The sequence below is a fragment of the Sceloporus occidentalis genome, unplaced genomic scaffold (genome assembly GCF_023333645.1).
Source record: "Sceloporus occidentalis isolate IW3139 unplaced genomic scaffold, rSceOcc1.0.p SCAF_5, whole genome shotgun sequence".
NCBI lineage: Eukaryota > Metazoa > Chordata > Lepidosauria > Squamata > Phrynosomatidae > Sceloporus > Sceloporus occidentalis.
The window spans coordinates 6116044-6135244 of record NW_028316985.1 but is presented as its reverse complement, the minus strand read 5'-3'; the positions used below and the strand labels follow the sequence as shown (position 1 = coordinate 6135244).

The 19201-nt window shown below is 42.4% G+C and overlaps 1 protein-coding gene across 2 annotated transcripts in view; it reads right to left on the bottom strand.

Annotated features, from left to right (window-relative positions):
- Window positions 1-19201, bottom strand: part of PLXNA4 (plexin A4) — a 597539-nt gene that overhangs the window by 98112 nt on the left and 480226 nt on the right. For both annotated transcript variants that reach the window (XM_089527462.1, XM_089527463.1), the window contains exons 11-13: window positions 9605-9701; window positions 8823-9013; window positions 1021-1172 (exon numbers count right to left, since the gene is read on the bottom strand). In XM_089527462.1, coding sequence (XP_089383588.1) covers window positions 1021-1172; window positions 8823-9013; window positions 9605-9701 — 440 coding nt within the window. The remainder of the gene's footprint in view (window positions 1-1020; window positions 1173-8822; window positions 9014-9604; window positions 9702-19201) is intronic.

Genomic DNA, 19201 nt, shown 5'->3' with positions numbered 1-19201 from the left:
AGGCCACAAAGTCCCTTCTTTACTAATCTGGTCTGTGCCGGCTCTGCATGAGGACAAAGTCTACATGTTGGCAGAGTTCAGTAATCCCTTCAGTAAGTTCCAATAGAGCTTGTATACATGGACAACTTCCCCCAAATTACTCCCAGGTTTGCTGCATCCTGTTTACATGATGCAGGGCCAAAACCCCTAATTGAATGTCTTGATGACGCCTGCACCTGATTTAGGATTTCCTCCCCAGCCTACATGTAAATAACTCACCTTTTGCTATGGGATTTTGGCTCTCTTCACAGTGACAACAGCTGCTGCCTTCACTTCTAGTCCCTGGAAGCTGCCCGGTGCTGCTGCTGTGGGTGCAAGTCACTCTGACGTCAGAACAAAGTGCCCAGCATTGATAACATGGCTGGGCACCTCATTCCAACCCCAGTCATGTGCTGGGTGACAAATGGGGACAGCATGGAAAGGCAGCCACTCATTGTTTGTTGTGAGAGCCAAAAACCCACAAGAAAAGAGAGCAGAAAAAGGGAGGAATTCAGGGCCAGAATACTCTAGAGCAGAAGTTCCCAACCTGTGCTCCAGGGAGTGCTTAGGGCTCTGCATGTACTTCCCAGGTGCTCCACAGCCACTCCAGGAAAATGAAAGAAATAAAAATTGAATGAAATTAAAGAATAAGAAAGAAGAAGTAACACTACCCCTAAACACCATTAACTTATAAGACATAGGGTAGGCCTCTTAGGGGCTCTGCCATAGAAATTGATTCTAAAAAGGGCTCCGTGAGTCAAAAAGGCTGGGAACCCCGGAGGATTCTGGTGAGTGTAGACCTGCCCATAATGTCAACTGAAAATGTCCCATGCTGTTTGGACAAAAATATAGGTGTTGCGGAAGGCTACCATGTCAACAAAACCAACAAAACCTGAGAATCAAGTATCTATTCAGGATGAAGAATGATCCACTTTGGGGCCGAGTTGGGTATTTTCGATATCAGAGCAAACACCCTTATCTAGGGCTGCAGCCCTTACTTACTGCTCTGCTGGGATATATCCATCCACCAAGGGGTCACATTCAACGCCAGCGACTCTGACTCGGGATGCAATATCTCGGAATTCCAGGCCAAGATTTTCTCCCCTGATGGTCACTCTGGTTCCTCCTTCGCGTGGTCCCCTGACTGGGATGATCTAAGGAACAAAGAATGGGTCTAGAAAAATTGGCACACAGTGAAAAGGGAACAATATTGTCTTCCTTTGTTTCCTGTGGGGCTATCCCCTGTTTTTTGTATCCCAATTTTCTTTATCAAAGGAAAGCCAGTGTAGCTAACAACATCATGAAACGTATGCACTACAGTCAACACCATCTTTAAATATCTGAAGGGATGTCATGCAGAAGATGGAGCGTATTTGTCTTCTACTGCTTCAGAACAAAAGCCAATGGATTCAAATTGTGAGGGAAAATGTTCTACCTAAACATTAGGGAGAACATTTTGACTTTAAGAGTCATTCAACAGTGGAATGCACAGCTTGGAAGGCAGAAGACCAGCCTTCTTTAGGGATTTTAAACAGAGATTGAATGGTCATCTCTTCAAGTGTATATTCCTGCAAGGTATGGGGTTGGATTAGATGGCCCTTGCAGTCCCTTCAAATTCTATGATTGTGATTGATCATGAACATATACATCACATATATAAAATGGTATCATATAAAATGTATTAAAAATGGGGCAAAAAAAATAATCTCAGATACTGGGGATTTACCTTTTGGAAGTAAACCAACCTGACATGTTCCAGATTGGATTGGAGGCTGAGGATGATGTGGCTGGGGATGATGTTATCTGTAGCTCAACTAATCTGGAAAATGCCAAATTGGGGGATACTATCTAACATGGCCGTCTAAGAATCTGTGCAATTAAACTTGCGCATCTAGTCACTTTTTCCCAACCCCCCCTACACCTGAGAACACATGTGTTATTTTCTTAGGTTTTGAACATCATAGACTATTTACAAGAGAGAGGCATTGAGCATGAAACATTTCTGATAAAATGCTCATGTCACTGGGGCAAAGAATCCCCTCTGAGTTTTAATTTGTATTGTAAAAGAACTATTCAAGGGGTTCAACCTGTTTTGAGAGTCTATTGCCTTAGACAGTTTCTGTAAATTTGGGACTACAATCTAGACCAGATTGGCCACCCCAGAGATATGAGAGCCATAAACTGCCACTGTTCCAATGATTTGTTTGTTTGGTTTTGGCTTGACTGTACAGGTTTACAGCCTTCCTGGCAAATTCCAAATGTGAGAAAGCAAGAGCTGAACCCAATGAGAGCATATTTCTCACCTTGCATCAAGATAAACCGAAGATGAGAAGCTTCAGAATTATTTTGGGATGAGGAGGGAGTGAGGCATTTTTGTCTGCCAAGAATCTCCCCCTTCCTTCTGTAAATCTTCAAGAATGATACCCTGATGCCAAAGTAACTATCACTCTGGTTTGGGATCCTTAAGCAAAATTTTGTATGGGGATGGTTTCAGAGTCCTTTGATTTGACTCAGAAATAGGAGAAAAATCTATTTATTCACAGAATATATAAAGAAATGTATGAGCAAGTAATTAATTCAAGGCTTTGGCAGGGAATGGAAAGTGTCTGAGACCAGATCAATTCCCTCCCCATCTTCTCTTTGTGGGTATTTCCCCAAATCTGAGCCAGCTGTGAAAAATACCTCTCTCTAGCTGCTCCAGACACATCATGAGCTGTAATATATTATACATCTATATATCCAGTCATGTGAGATTATAGCTTAGGTAACAACACATTCACAAGCTTTGCAGGATCTGCTATGAGAAAGGGAAGGAGTTTTTCAGTAGGGGGATGATGGGGAATTTCTCTAGGTGAGTTGAAATTTATTGCAGAACTTGCAGGAGATTGTGAAACATGGGTTGTCCCAAGCCTGTCTCAATTTAGGATTCCTCAGGTGGGGAAATAAGAATTAGATTTATCCTTTACTACTCATCTGTCTGCAGGAAGAAGCAGACCTTCTCTGCTTTTTGGATGTACCATAGGAACAGAGCTTGGCAAAATTCCTCTTTTTTTATGACATCTCCTAGAGTCCTCCACTTGAGATTCTGGGTTACAAAATCATAAAGCTGGAAAAGACCCTAAGGAACATCCAGTCCAACCTGCTTCAGGCATGCAAGAAGACACAGTCAAAGCACTCCTGACAAATTACCACCCAATCTCTGTTTAAAAGCCTCCAAAGATGTCACCACTCTCTGTGGCAGTGAGTCCCACTGTTCAACAGCTTTTACAGTCATGATTTTCTGCCTAATGTTTATAATTCAGAAAAGTTTGACCAAAGGTGTGCAACCAACAGCCTAATTTCATAAATGATCTGCCAATTCTGACCTCTGATGAGAGTACATTGTCTCTTCCCTTGTAGCTGATGGGACAGCAAGAAAGATATGAGAGCTTGAAAGAGAGCTACTCAGAAGATCCTTTTCATGTGCCACAGGGGTGGGTCATTACACAGAGGGCAGTATCTAGTTTTTGCCCCACAGCCTCCCATGGCCAGTGGTAGTGGTTTGAACCAATACAACATCACTCCTGTTCACCACTTTCTGCCATTCGGGGCCTATTTTGGCCATTTCAATGGATTTTGGAGAGTGTTGAGGACTCCTGGGGGTGTGTTTCGGCCCATTTGGGGCCATTTTCAGCCAAAAATAAAGTCTCCCCAAAATCAGTTTGGAAAAAATTGTGTGGCTTTGGGGGGCTTCAAGCATCGCACATGGTTCGCAGTCAATGGTCTTCCCACCTTTGATGTGCAGCAAACACATCAGCAAACACAAAAAGAGGGGGTACTACACTTCAACTGCCCTCCTGCACATGGAGGGTGATGAATCTAATGGGGAGACTCTCCTGTATCCATGAAACCTCTCTCACATGTATCTATTAAGTTTATCCACATGTATAAAAACACTTCTTTTCCAGGGTTCTAATTACATGGGTGAAAAACCCCCAGGGATGCAGGATGATCTCCTCTTCAGGTTCATTAATCTCCAAACAAAACAGAGGAGAAAGTGATAACAAGGTGTGCAGGGTGAGCACATGCTTGCTCCTCACATGTTTATCATTCAGTACATGGTAAGGAACGCTTCCACAGAGAAGAGAAAAGAGGGATGACAGAAAAAAGAGAAGTGGAGTGGCCCATCCAATCCCTTGCATTGCCCCTGCCCTCTACCAGCACAAAATGATAGAGCTGGAAAGGATGAGCAAGAAATGGTCATCTGGAGTATCTTTATCTCCTGGACTTGACTCCACTTTGCCCCAATGGACACTGAATGATCCTGGCAGGCAACAGTGTAAGAGGGCTTCCAGCTGATTCTTGCTTGTGCAATAACAACGTTCTGGGGAATTCCTACATCCCTGGTAAATTCTTGGTATTGACTTCTAGAGCCCTTGACCTTGCTTTCTGGATGCTGCTTCAGTCCTGACTTACTCTCTGGCCCTGACTGCTGAATTTTCTCATGGCATCCCCATTAGATCTCAGATCACCCCAAGATGACCTACAATCCAGTTGTGACACTAGCTGGCACCAACCTTTGGTATCATATAGGAGGGAAGAAAGTGTCTCTTTGTCCATTTTTGGACAACAAATTACAGAATACCATAGCACTGAGTCATGGCAGTTAAAGTGATGCCAAACTGCTTTATTTTTGCAGTGCGGCAGCAGCCTGAGTCAGTTCTTTCTCTCTCATGTATAGCAGTTCAGGACATTGGGAGCAATTACTTTGATCATTTTAAGTTGCTCTTTCTTCTCAGTTTTTCATGGTCTACTAAATCTCTCCCAAAATGGCCAGAAGCAAGATTCCAAATCTAGCCATGTTGTAGATCTGGGGTGCACAAATTGTCACTGTTTAGATGTTGGACTGCAGCTCCCAGGCTTCCTCATCATTGGCTACACTGACTAGGGATAGTGAGAGTTGTGATTCAACAACATCTGGAAGGCTGCATTGTGCCCACTTCTCCCACAGATTTACATTACGGCATTGGGCTGAATCCCATTGCTAATCCCAATGAGAGTAAATCCATGGAATAAACGACATGTTCATAAATGTTGGCTCAGCATTCATCAATTGATTTAATGGGTGTAGTTTGGTTGGGGCTAACTACTAACTGGATTCAGGTCACTCTAGACAAACTCCAGATGGACTAGACTTATTTTATTAACGATTATTCAGATTATTCAGATGACAGGACTATAATTTTTCACCATTATAATGGGACTACTTTAAACCGGGCTAGCAACTGGTTTTAGAGCACAGTGGGATCTGTTGTTGTTGGACTGCATTCCTCAGCATTGGCTACACTGGGACAGGCTACTGGGATTTGTAATCCAACAACATCTGGAAGGCTACAGGATTCTCACCCTGATTTAGATCTATGACGATGACTACCACTACCACTACCACCATCGTCATTCTCTTTCCTAATAAACCCTAGCATGAAAAGTGTCTCCCACACACAAACACTGCGTGGTGTGCACTAAATTGACATTCTCACTGAGCATGTCTCCATGACCCAAGAACTCTTTCTTGGATAGTCACACGGCCAGTTCAAACCCCACAGTGTAAGCATGGCAATGAATGTGTGTTGATTTGCATGCATGCCAATGAGGCTCTTTTGAACACTGTTCGCTGTCAGCGTGGCCAAAAATCAAGAGCACTTTAGTAATGAAGAGACTGCATTTTGCCTGGACACAGTGACATTTCACCTGGAGGCTTGCAGCCAGATTATAAACATATTGGTTCAGAAGTAAGCTTCATGTGGAGCATTCTCCTGAAGTATGCAGTGGACTTTTGTAGGTCATAGACTTATAATCGTTTTCTCAGAGATAGGAAGGTTTAGTGCTAATATCCACTTTCTCCCCCCACCCCCCCACCCCATAAAATATTGGGTATAGATCCTCATAGTTAAAGAATCACAGAGATAGAAGGTAACCCTGAAGAATCATCAAGTTCAACTCTCTGTGCAAGAATCCATAGACTGAACTTTCCTCAAAGTGGCTATCCAACCAGTTTATAAATCTTCAATGAAGAAAAGCTTATCATCTTCCACAACAATCTATTTCCCTGTTAAACAGGTCTTATTATCAGGAAATTTTGTCTAGTCAAAATCTTATGTCTTGTAATTTGAATCCATTGGTTTGGGTCCTCTCTTCCACAACTGCAGAAACCATGCTTGCTCTATCTTCCGCATGACAATACTTCAGATATTTAAAGATAGCTGTACCACATCAGCCCTCTATCTTCTCCTCTCCATGCAAAATATACTCCACTCTTTTTAGTCTTTTCCTATAGGGCTTCATTTCCAGAACCTTGACAATTTTATTTACCCTCCTCTGAACACTTTCCAGCCTGAAAATCTTCCTATATTATGAAACCTAGAACTGAACACAATACTCCAGGTGACAATGTATTTTATTTTATTTTATTTATGTAATCTATTTTTCTCCCAGTATGGGGCCCAAGGCAACAAAACAGAACTGTGTGGCAATATTGCTTCCCTTGACCTGGACACGATACTTTTGTTAGTGCAGCCTAGAAATGTATTGACTACATCAACAGAAGTGTGTGTGTATTTCTTTTTCATTTTTCCTCATTTTCCTGCTATTCTTCCCGCTCAAAAAGGCATTGCACTTCTTAACATTTCAAAATTCAGCAGAACCTTTTTGACCAAAGAGCAAGTAAATTTAAAGCATATACTGTTACAGGGTGATAAGTTGTCAGGAAAAGCAGTTCACAGCAATGTTTAACTACAAATACACATAACCCAGTTTAGCATCTGGTCTTTTCCCTTCAACTTTTGAGAAATCCATCCAAGACGCTTGCTCTCAAGACAATTCTAGTTTCAAAGCAATGTTCTTAAAACTTGAGAATGTTAGCCTTGTCCATGGTGGGAACTTCAAGGCAACACATCAAATACAGCAGTGCTTTGAGCACTAACTCCTTGGCAGAGCAGGGAAAATACAGCTCAAGTTAAACCTCAATTTCTTGTGTTCAGTTTCAGAGACATAGGCCTAAATTTAATAGTCATCCCCAACTATAGTAGACCCATTGATTCATGATCTGCCATCATGTTTGCAAAACCCACTGATCTGATGAGGCTACTTCAGTTGAGACCAAGAAATAGATTCAGACCATGGCACCAAAACACACTGTAGAAATAATCCAGTTGGAGACTGCTTTAACTGCCCTGGTTCAATGCTGGGGAATTCTGGGAACTATAGTTTTGTGAGACATTTAGCCTTTTCTGTCAGAGAGCTCTAGTGCCACAACCAACTACAGTTCCCAGGATTCCCTAGCACTGAGTCAGGGCAGTTAAAGCAGTCACAAATGGTACTATTTCTGCAGTGTGTTTTGGATCATAGACTTGTATCCTAAAATTGATAATGCAACCCCAATGTGTTCAAACCAAGGCCATTGTTCTCGGGAATCTGAGAGTTGGAAGAAATGAAGACAGGTACATTCTTGTACCATGTCAGAGGGCACAGAGATAGAAACCTCCATATACTCAAGATATATGTTTTAGCATGGATTGGAATAGAAATAGAATTCCTTAGATTTGCTAGACTGTCTGAATCCACAGCAGCAAAATAGTACAGAACCAGTGCACAGTATTTTGCCCAGATTACACCCCATTTGCCCAGATTACACCCCATTTATATCACAGCGAGTTGTAAAAATCCATATTCAAACTGTATGGATATCCACATTTCCCCTGACCAAACTCAAATCTGTACAAAAGGGCATTTCTTCCCATGGATTTTTCTTTTACTTCCCAGCATGCATAGGCCTATCAACCTTTATTGTTTTTCTGTCAATCTTGTCACCCACTTTGCACTTTCAGGGATTAGTGCCCCTATCCAAATTCCTTCCCCACAATGGGTAAGCAAGGGAACTTTAAATACTACTTGACACAGTCAGTCCCAAGGAGTAGAAGAATGAAAAAATAAAACACTTCTTCCCCCACTTTGCTTTCCACTTTAAATCCTTAGATGAATTATAACTGGTGTCTACATAAGAAGTCCTTCTGACAGCCAGTATGTTTCAGAAGCAAGGAAAGCAACCCCTGGGTCTTGATGTGAAGCCCCAAACCCAAATATTGCATAGGAGATATCTACGTTAGTCTTGTTTCTCTTCAAATAAATCTGGAGAAAATTTCCTCTTCTGGAAAATGCAGAGTAAAAAGTGAGTTTTTCTATATCACATTAAGGAGGAGAATACTTTTTGCAATGTTCCAAGAACAAGGGACAGATCTGGTGTCCTGTCTCTTCAGCTGAGTTAGTTAGCACCAGGACTTCTCCTACCCTTCTATCTAAATGTGTTTCTCTGAATAAAAACCAGCTGTCTTCCTTCAACACCAAAGCAGAGTAGGTATGATGTGTTTATATTTCAGGTAAAGCAAGCAACCAGAAATTCAATAAGTGTTGAATCTGTACAAATGCAGCTGCCACACCAGACTCTGTTAATGTATCATATCCTAGAGCACACTGCATCAATGAGGCCACAGTAAGCCACAACCATAAAGTAGCTACAACCCAGAAGGCTGAAACTGTGGGGAAACTCATAGACGAATGTGTGGCTTCCATGGTGGAGCTGATGTGCTTTGACAGAGCTGATGTGCATTACATCTCTATTGGAAAGAACATGAATAGCAAGGATGAGGAAGACTTCTACTTGGTAGAGTACTGCTCTGACATAGAATGAAGTGGCTCCATCCATCTGGGCTGACTCTTCTTGACGAAACAAAGTTAAGAGTATGAAAGGAGAAAACTGACGGACTTACCTCTGTGATCTTGGGGTTGGTGCACTTCCCTCCTGTCGCCGAGAGTTCGAGCCATCGGTTTTCTATGATGAGGCAATGCTGCTTCAGTGTGCACTGATTCATGTCTTCACACCAACCACATTCATAGTCTGGATCTGCTTTCAGGCACAGGCCACAACTGTCTCGCATAGCTCCACATTTGTATAAGTGGACTGTTGGGGGAAAATAGGACACGTATCCTAGGGAGGTGTAGTGTTTACACCAGTAAAACAGGCAAAGTTGGGTGTGGTCAAGGCATGGGCTGCATGGCACAAAGGTCTGTGGTACAGTAGGTGAATAAGAGTGGACACATCTACAAACTCTGGTTTTGCCAAACGTTTTGTTGTTGTGCACCAGAGAGTGCAGCTGCACTACAGAAATAATGCTGTTTGACACTAACAGCTTTAACCATTTTTTAAAATTTCAAATATTTTTCTATCCCTATCCTCTAGCCTTTTGGACAGCTCAGAGCCAAGCTGCTTGGTGCCATTAAGTGGAATGTGCCATCTTGTCCAGAGAAATGGGAGAGTGGGAAAGCCAAGTTAAAGTATGCAACTGGAAGAAGGGAACATTATTTTTCAAGGATAGAGAAAGGGAGAGAGTGAGAGAGAGCAGAAGAAAAATTAGCAATTTACAGAGAACATAAATAAAGCCTGGTGGTAGACTGCAAAGGAAAGCAATGACTGCTTTGTTAAGAGTACAGAGCCCTGCTGCAGAGTTGCTAAGGTTACCACTTCCAAGGACAAGTTGAAATGATCCCTTACCTTTGTTCTGCGCTGGGTTGTCAATGTTGAAATTCCCATTCCACACAACTGTCAGTTCCACCGGCAGGCTGTTAATCTCCATCCCATCATAGGAATACTAAAAATCAGGAGAGCAAAGAACAAGGGAGAGGTGAGAGGAGAGAAGAAGAAAAAAATTCACACCTGTGGCTCCCACTACTGGGAATGGGAGAAAAAAGTTGTGAGGCTGCAACTGTTGCATTTTTTTAACAAATACACCTAAAGGCTGACCAAAGACCTTTCCTGTGGCTCCTACTAAAACTGAGCAACAGGATGCTACACACGCACTCTTCCTCTCTATCTTTCCCTCCTTCCCTTCTTCCCCTCTATCTCTCAGGCTGCATCTGCACTGCAGAATTAATGCACTGCTTGAACTGTCATGGCTCAATGCTATGGAATCCTGGGCTTTGTAATTTTTAGCTGGTTGGGAGAAAGGAGTTCCTGGTTGGGAGAAAAGTATTCATCAATTAGAGTTACACTTATAGTTATGTAATTAATTACAGCTCTTTACTGTATGACCTTGGTTATTTATCTCCATATTACCCATAATGTGGTCTCTAGGGCTTGTAAGAGCAATGTACACATAGGATAATATAACACTACTGTTACACTGCTATTATTCTATGGGTAGTTGTAATTGATTACTAGTCCACCTTTCTCCCAACTAGAGACTCAAAGCACCTTCCAGAAATTTAATACAAAATCCAGCTAGAAATCTTATTTTACAAAAGTTTTTAAAAACCAACAATTAAATAAGCAATTCCACATTGCCATGCATCCACATCATGATTCATTACAGCCATTTTGACAACGAGTATAATTTTACTGCTGGAGACGAGTGCTGAGGATCCCATGGACAGCCAAAAAGACAAACAAATGGGACCTAGATCAAGCAAACCAGAAATCTCCCAGGAAACCAAGATGACTAACCTGAGGATATCGTAGTGTGGTTACATCATGAGAAGGCATGACTCACTGGAAAATACAATAATGCTAGGAAAGGGGGGGGGGAATAGAAAGAGATGAGGGCCATATGCTCGATGGATGGACTCTGTTAAGCAGGTCACGGGTATGAATATACAGGAATGAAGCAGAGCAATGAAGTATAGGAAACCCTGGGGATGTTTCATCCAAAGGATGTATTCATGTCTTCACACCAGCTGCATTCATAGTCTGGATCTGCTTTCAGGCACAGGCCATAACTGTCTCACATAGCTCCACATTTGTATAAGTGGACTGTTGGGGAAAAATACACATATCCTAGGGAGGTGTAGCGTTTACACCAGTGAAACAGACAAAAAATGGGATGACATCAACTCGAGGGCAGCTAATAACAACAAAAATAATTTTACTCCCAATCCATCATTTTGATAGTGCAGGAGAGTAAGTAGCAGTTCTACAAGGTATCTAAGTCCTACTTCCTGATCAGTAAGGATCTCATTCAGCCAATCTCCTGGCTTTAGACACCCCGTCAGGTATTGCACACAGGTTTTTGCATCTTCTATGAGGGCTAGAAATTTGACTTAAAAAGAAAGAAAAAGAAAGAAAGAAAGAACCATTACTTTGAGGATTACACAGAAGATGCTGTAAAGATGATTTCTCAACCATCATTGGAGCATCTTGGGACATGTCTTCATTTCTTACTATGGATTTCATGGGATATTTGCGTACTACCACTGTACATATCAGTATGTAGAGAGATCTTGTATCACCTTTGAGACTAACTGAAAGAAAGAAGTTGGCACAATGAGCTTTCATAGACTTCAGGCTACATCCTCAGATGTTTTGGGAATAAATACCAATGTGGGATGCACCAGTAAGGAATATATCCCACTATTACATTACTACTTATCATATGTATCATATGTATACACATCCATTAGTTACATGGTTCCAGGAAGGGCAAAATGCATGGAACATGTAAATGTGTGGAACAAATGTTTGGCACTTCTACAAATGTGTTGCAAGGCTGTAATTTTCATTAAAGAAATAGTGTGTGGGTCTGCTTAATGCTGTCCTCAGCAGCAATATTACTTCTCAACTTTTTCTCACAGAGTGATTCAGGATATGTTGTTTGTTTTTGCTGTTGTTTTGTGTGCGTTCAAATCATTTCCAATTTACGTTGACCCTTAGGCAAACCTATCACGGGATTGGCAAGATTTGTGCAAAGATATTTGCCATTTCCTTCCTCTGACGGTGCGAGTGTGTGACTTGCTCCAAGCCACCAAGTGGTTTTCCATAGAATTCCTTAGAATCATAGAGTTGGAAGAGACCTCAAGAGCATTTAAATCTAATCCTATTCTGCCATACAGGAAGACACAATCCAAGCACCACCAGCAGATGCCCATCCAGCCTCTGTTTAAAAACCTCCAAAGAAGGAGACTCCACCACTCTTGGAGGCAGTGTATTCCCCAGTTGAACACTCCTTGTCTTACATTCAAACCACTGCACCACACTATCTCTCTTCAGGATATGTAATTACCCTCTTAAACATAGGCTTTGATCCATTAATTCAGTGATTCAGTTGTGTGTAGTTATGCATCTGTAAGTGATTTCTAGTCATGGTTCCTATGCCTTCATGGCTGCTGCACTATTGCCCCAATCATAAAGTCCCCCAATCCTGCTTTATTGGACAGCAGACACTGTAAGTGATGGGAGCTTGTTCCTCCTGTCAAGGAGCACCAAACTGACATTTCCACCACAAATCCCATAAGTGATTTCCAGTGCAACAGAGATCCTTCTTCTGATTTTCACACTAGATATTGCTGGATGATGGAAAATGGAAACATCCATCTGCTGAGTCCTGACAGACAAGAGACCAGACTACCCTTGGTCACAGTGTCTGCTGCCTAATAAAACAGGATGGAAGGAAGGATTCAGCCCAGAGATGTTACTTGGTTAAGTACAATATACTTAACTAATTAGCTGATCTAGGATCTATTCGAATTTGGAGGAGGAGTCAGAGAAGCCTGTGGGGAAGCCATATTAACAAAAGTTATGAGTGACCATATAAAGATTTATGCTCATATGTGCATGCATGCATGCAGTGAATTTTCTGCCCTAAATGTAGCCTCTTTGGATTGCTTTTCATTTGGGAGAGGAGGGAGAAAGAATTATGGGCACAATGCAGTTTGTTTCTGGGAACAGCACATCTCGGAGAAACCAGATCTCCAAACCATCAGGCAAAAAGAGAGCTTCATCTCAATAAATTACACTGCTACTGCAGAGTCAGATGGAACCTGTGATTTCTGCCCATTACATTATAGTGAACATCGACTTACGCAGCAATTTATCTTTCAACAAACTAAACGCAATTAGCTGGTGATTGCCAGGCTCCCACAATCACCATCTCAGGCCCAGGGCTTTTTTATTGTTATTAGCATGGTTACTGTGGATGTGACGTACACATCCCAGATAACAGCGCTCCATGCTGCCCAGTTTGCATCCATCATACCTCAAACACAGAAATAGCATTCTGATGAAAATTCTGCATGCAATAAAAAACTGGAAGATGGAAAGAGCCAGGACTGGACTGGGATCTTGGAAAACAGAGTTCAAATTCCCACTCAGCCAAGGAAACCCGTGTGTGTGTGTGTGGGGGGGGGGGGGTCAATAGCTGAGTGGGAATTAAAACTCTGGTGTATATATCTCTATCTATCTATCTATCTATCTATCTATCTATCTATCTAATCTTCCATCCACACACACACAGACAGAGTCGCCCCTCCATTTTCGTGGACTTGGTGTCTGTGTCCCTCATCCGTTTGCAAGAGGCAAATGGAGGGGGACAAAATGGGTCATAAGCCACCATTCAAGCCAATGGGGCTTGAGTATTGGCGATTTTTTGTTTTTGCAGGGGAGTTCAGAATGGATTCCCCGTGAAAATGAGGGGCAACTCTGTGTGTGTGTGTGTGTGTGTGTGTGTGTGTGTGTGTGTATTCTTTCTCTGGGAACTTCATTTATTGGGGAAATGGCTGCTGCGCAAATGCTTTGATGATGGGAGAAGAGTGGGATGCCGCCCTGACGATTTAATCACGGGCGACAAGGGCAACTGACAATCACACTGCCATGCTGTAGGTACAATTTAACGATGTGATAATCTCCCATATGAACATTACAATGATAAAGGAAGGGTGTCCCACCAAATATGTAGATCATGGGTTAGGAAAGTGTGGCCAATAGGCCACATGATTCCACCAAGAAATGTTTAGATAGATAGATAGATAGATAGATAGATAGATAGATAGATGATAGTATATAAAGATTTAAGAGAAAGAGGGGAAAAGAGAAAGAACACACACACACACAGTTCCCCCCCATTTTCACGGAGAATCCATTCTGAACTCCCCTGCGAAAACAAAAAATCGCCAATATTCAAGCCCCATTGGCTTGAATGGCGGCTTACGCCCCATTTTGTCCCCCTCCATTTGCTTCTTGCAAACAGATGAGGGATGCAGACTCCAAGTCCACGAAAATGGAGGGGTGACTGTGTGTGTGTGTGTGTGGGGGGGCTATTTATAATGGGAACTTCATTTATTGGGGAAATGGCTGCTGCGCAAATGCTTTGATGACAGGAGAGGCGAGGGGATGCCTTCCTGATGATTAAATCATGGGGGACAAGCATGACTGGTGATCACACCATCATGTTTTAGGGATGATTTAGTGACGTTTTAGCCATGGTAAGCTTCCATGTGATAATTTCCATAGTCAGTCCAATGGGGAACAGACAATACTGGCACATTTGAACACCGATGTTCTCACCCCTGGGCTGCCACAAGACAAGCCACACATGAAACGGCTCACACAAAGGACTTCCTCCTCCTCCTCTAAATCTCCTCTAAATTTGAGAGTGATTTCCTGGTGCCTCCTTTGAGCATCAGCACCTTCAGACTTAAAACAGGTAGAGAGGCAAAGAAGGACTTCTTTTGTGGCAACACTCTGTTTCTAATATAATCTTTTAAAACAGACTAAGGCAACAAGTATCAGTACTTTTAACATGCAGGCCTAACATTCATTCTGAGATTTTGAAATGATGATCTGTGTCTAAAGTTTACATTGGTCTGATTTTACAGTTAGGCCTCTGTATCCACAGATTCAAGCAAACCTTGATTTTACTATTTTATATAAGGAACACCACTTGTCTTTGCTATTGTATATAATGGGACTTGAGCACCTACAGATTTTGGTATCTGAAGGGTGCCCTACCATCGCAACTTTGACTGATTTCAGGACTTGTTGTGTCAAGTCTTTTGACTGTTTTGTGAAGATTTTTCTATAAACACTGGAGCTTTCTTTCTTTCTTCTGTCTAAGCTTAGGGAAGTTCTTTTCATTATAAATTCCAGAAACTCCAAGAGCATTGTAGCCCCAACCCAAAAAGCAAATTTCCAAGCTACTCTGATGGAAAAATATAGGGACATATAAATATTCCAGTGCATCATCACTGGAATATTTATTTTGGCATTTATTTCAATAAAAGCATTGGCCACTGCTCCAAGGAGGCTACAGTCCAGATGTCAGTATGGGAGGCTAACAGGGGAAGGTGCAATGGGAATCTTGTAGCACCTTTGAGACTAACTGAGTAAAAGACATTGTAGCACAAACTTTCCTAGACTGGATCTATTTCCTCAGATGCATGAAGTGAACTGGGGAGGTAGAACAAGGGGTTATTCAGTTGCTATTGATTTTTTAGCACAACTATCCAAATAATCTCACTCATGCATTCTGGTTTTGTTGTTCACTATATGTTTTTTATTGGAATCACATCTATGCACATCTCTGGGAGTTTGGTTGCTAACACATGAAGATGGAGTTGATGCAGATGTATTTGGAACAGTTTTATCCAAGTTTATCCCAGGTTTATGAAAGCTTATGCTACAGCGTCTTTTGCTCAGTTAGCCTCAAAGGTGCTACAAGATCCCTTTGCACAGTGATATTCCAGACTACCATGGCTACGTCTCTGAATTTTACCACAGAAGAAAGAGTGAGGTGAGTTTCAAATATATTCCAGGGTCAGAAAGGTGCTAAGGCTTATAAATCTCTGTGAAAGGCAGCTGGAGAATGTGGAGCTGGCTTCTTATGCCATCCATTCTCCCTCTCTCCCTGTTCCTGGACTGAAAGAAAGAGTCTCAAAGGTAGCAGCTGGGGGGAAAATATGTTACAAGGCCGAGTGATGAGTAATTAACCTAAGGCAGAAGTATGATGTGAGGAGGAGAGGAAAGGGACTGGTCTTTAACTGAGTCCATATGTCTTCCGACTTGATTTAACATCAGTTCCCCTTGACTGCATCATGCCCTCCTGTATAAACCCAAGCTGAGCTTAAGGCTATGAATCCTGCACAGATCCTATGGGGATTTTATTACCACCAGTGCTCTTAATTAAAAGAATTACATCTGTCTAGCAGGCAACAAGCAGTTGTATTTTCTGTGCTGAAATGCTGGGGCGCAGGCATGGAGCAGTACAGGAACATGTGAGCTGGAATAATGTCTTAGGTATCCACAAGAATGCTTTGAAACTTCCAAGAGGTCAGAAAGCTGTTCCATTGTGCTGGAAACAAAGAATATATATTCAAGCTGCCGTATATACCCAACTTTAAGTTGACCTCATGTATAAGTCAAGGGCGGGTTTGGGAGCCAAAATTACGGATTTCGATATGACCCGTGGATAAGCCGAGGGTAAAACCTAGGGGCATGTAACAAAGGATGTAGAAATGAAGCAAAGGAAACCGATGCTGAATAATTTACAAAATTCCAGCAGGCATAACTGTTGGTGCTCACCCTAAAGGTTAGATGGATGAGAGAGTAGAAGTTGGGGGTCGAGTGTTTCCAGGACAGATTACACTCTTGCCTTTCACCATGGGATGCTTTCTTTTTTAAAATAAGAGTTAAAGTACAGTACTTACATTGACCCATGGATAAGTCAACTCGGGCTTTACGGGTTACTTTTTTGACTAAACTTTCTAGACTTACACATGAGTATATACAGCATATCATTCAATTTCATCATTGAATTCTGAAGTCACGATTGTACTTGCTATTGTTTCTGTGTATGGTTATGAAAGCTAGACAGTGAAGAAAGGCCATAGGAAGATAATCAACTCTTTGGAAACGTGATGCTGGAGGAGAGTTCTGTTGATACTATGGACTGCCAAAAAGACAAATAAATGAGTCCAAGAGAAAATCAAGCCAGAACGCTTCTTAGAAGCCAAGATTGCTAAATGGAAACTGTCATACCTTAGCCATGTCATGAGAAGACTAGGAAGTCTTCACTAGAAAGTCTCACAATAATGCTTGGCAAGGTGGGAGGCAATTGGAAAAGAGGAAGATCACATGCCAGGTGGATAGACTCAGCCAAAGAAACCACAGCTGTTAGTTTGCAAGACCTGAGCAGAGCTGTTGATAAGAGGGTGGCTTAGAGGTTTCTCATTCCTAGAGTTTGCATAGATCAAAGTCACTTTGATGGCAGTTAACAACAACAAATGTGTACATTTTGTGCAGCATTGAGTAGGGTAACTATTTTGCCCATAATACATTTATTAAATACAACTGTGTCCTTCTTTTTTTAGAGCTGCTGGCAGTGGAACCGAATACTGAGATCAAGTTCAAACAGCATGTGAGAATCTGACCTATTAATCGGCCACAACACTCAAATGGATACAAAAGTATTAATATGTAATAGTAGCCTGAGTCCTTTTGTTAATCCCAACTACAGTCGACTGATTGAATCAAGGAGATTTGCCCATGTGTTGACTCACCATTCAAAACTAGATTCAAGGAGTCTAATCCAGTTGAGATTAACCCACAGGCTTTCTGGCCAATAAATGTAAAATTCAGTACCATATGAAAGAAAAGCTACAAAAGCCTACTTCAAATTATGTCACTAACAACTGCAAAATCCTTTCTTTGTTTTGTAAAAGTCTGGCTCAGCAGGCAGCACTCTTAAAGCCTGTTAGATGCTCTCAGTTCTTCATTCGAAAGGGCAAGATACACACCCAGTCTTTTTCTCTCTCACACACACAAAATAATGTTATTGTTGTTGTTGCTGTTACTTACTTGTTGTAGCAAGGTGGTAGGGCTTGAGAGGGATGAGGAGGCTAAGGAGGACCAGGTGGGAAAGGAAGAATGGGGGCAAGAGGAGAGTCAAGGGGCGGAGTCGGGAGGAGGCGTGGAGATAGCCCCTGGGAGAATAAAGGAGGCAGGGCCAGAGCGGGCGGGAAGGCTGGGACGCGGAAGAACTGGACGGGAAGTTGCGGCCGAGGAAGGAAAAGGACAGGTGCGAAGGAGCCCAGGGCGAAGAGGAACCCCAGTCTCCTTGAGTCGTCGAGGAGCCCGACGCAGAGAGGGGCCCCACGAGGAAGTACAACTGCGAGACCCATGTGAGGAAGGAGATTTTCCTTTTCCGGACTCAGAGGCTTGGGAGGTCCGCAAGTTGCCGGACTTGGAGGATGAGTGGTGGGACCCGAGGGGGGAACACTGGGAAGTGGGCCCTTTACCCCCGGCAAAGGAGAAGGCTGAAATGGAACCCCTCGAGAAGTATCGTAGGGGTCCGACTCCCTTGGAGGAGGGCTCTTCTCCGTAAGCATTTGGTTATTGAAGCTGCGACAGAAGGGAAGGAACCTTCATTGCCAGTAGTTGTGTTTGTGTTGGACTGTTATCTGAATGGGGAGAAAGTTGGAAAGAGTTGAGTTCAATTAAAGTTTGGACGCATTGCAAACTAGTGTTTTCCTTTTCTGGTCCACGTGTCGGAAATTAGCAAAAGGACACCCCTCCACATGCAGCCGGGAACGCCAGCCCCGCCCACACTTGTCAAGTCAGTTTTGACTTAAGGGGACCTTATGAATAAGAGCCAGGATACAGTAATAGTCTGATTTGACTATGACTCTGGAGATTAGGGTTCAAATCCCTGCTTGGCCATGAAAACCTTGTTCCTTGTGTGTGTTTTTTTCTATTAAAAAAACAATAAATGCAAATTTTCTTTGCAAGAAAAGCATGAATGTTTTTCTCCAAATGAATTTACCCCAACAAAGGTAATTTGAATACAATTTTTGGCTGTTCTCTTTTTCCTTTTTCCTTCTCTGGTGTTAAAACCAGCTCTGTCACTTTCTGCCTCAGTGCTTTTATGTGTCTTCCTGCCTGGAGACTCAGGGAAGAATAGCAGCCAGGGCCCTGAATCATGGCAACCCAAACTAGAAACAGTTTGCAGATATGGATGTATTCAGCTGCCTTTTTTCCCTTTGGGGGTGGGTATGGCAATGAGGACTGTTATGATGCTTGTTTGCCCTGCAAAGTGTCCACTGCACCACTGTCCAAGCATGCAAAACTTGTTCACACCTTGAATGTGCCAACCTTGCTGAAAAGTGACATGAACCTGGATCCAGTTGGTAGTTCCAATGACAGCATACTCATTGAATCAAGGGCATTGGCATCGGCTTCATTAGGACTGGTATCATCTGATGCAGTAACTCTCACACTGACCTCCTCCAGCACCACACCATACAGAATCTATAGTAATTTTTTTTAAAACTAAAATTACTCATAAATTGTAATTCCCACATATCATGAGATGGAACAGCAACATAAGCA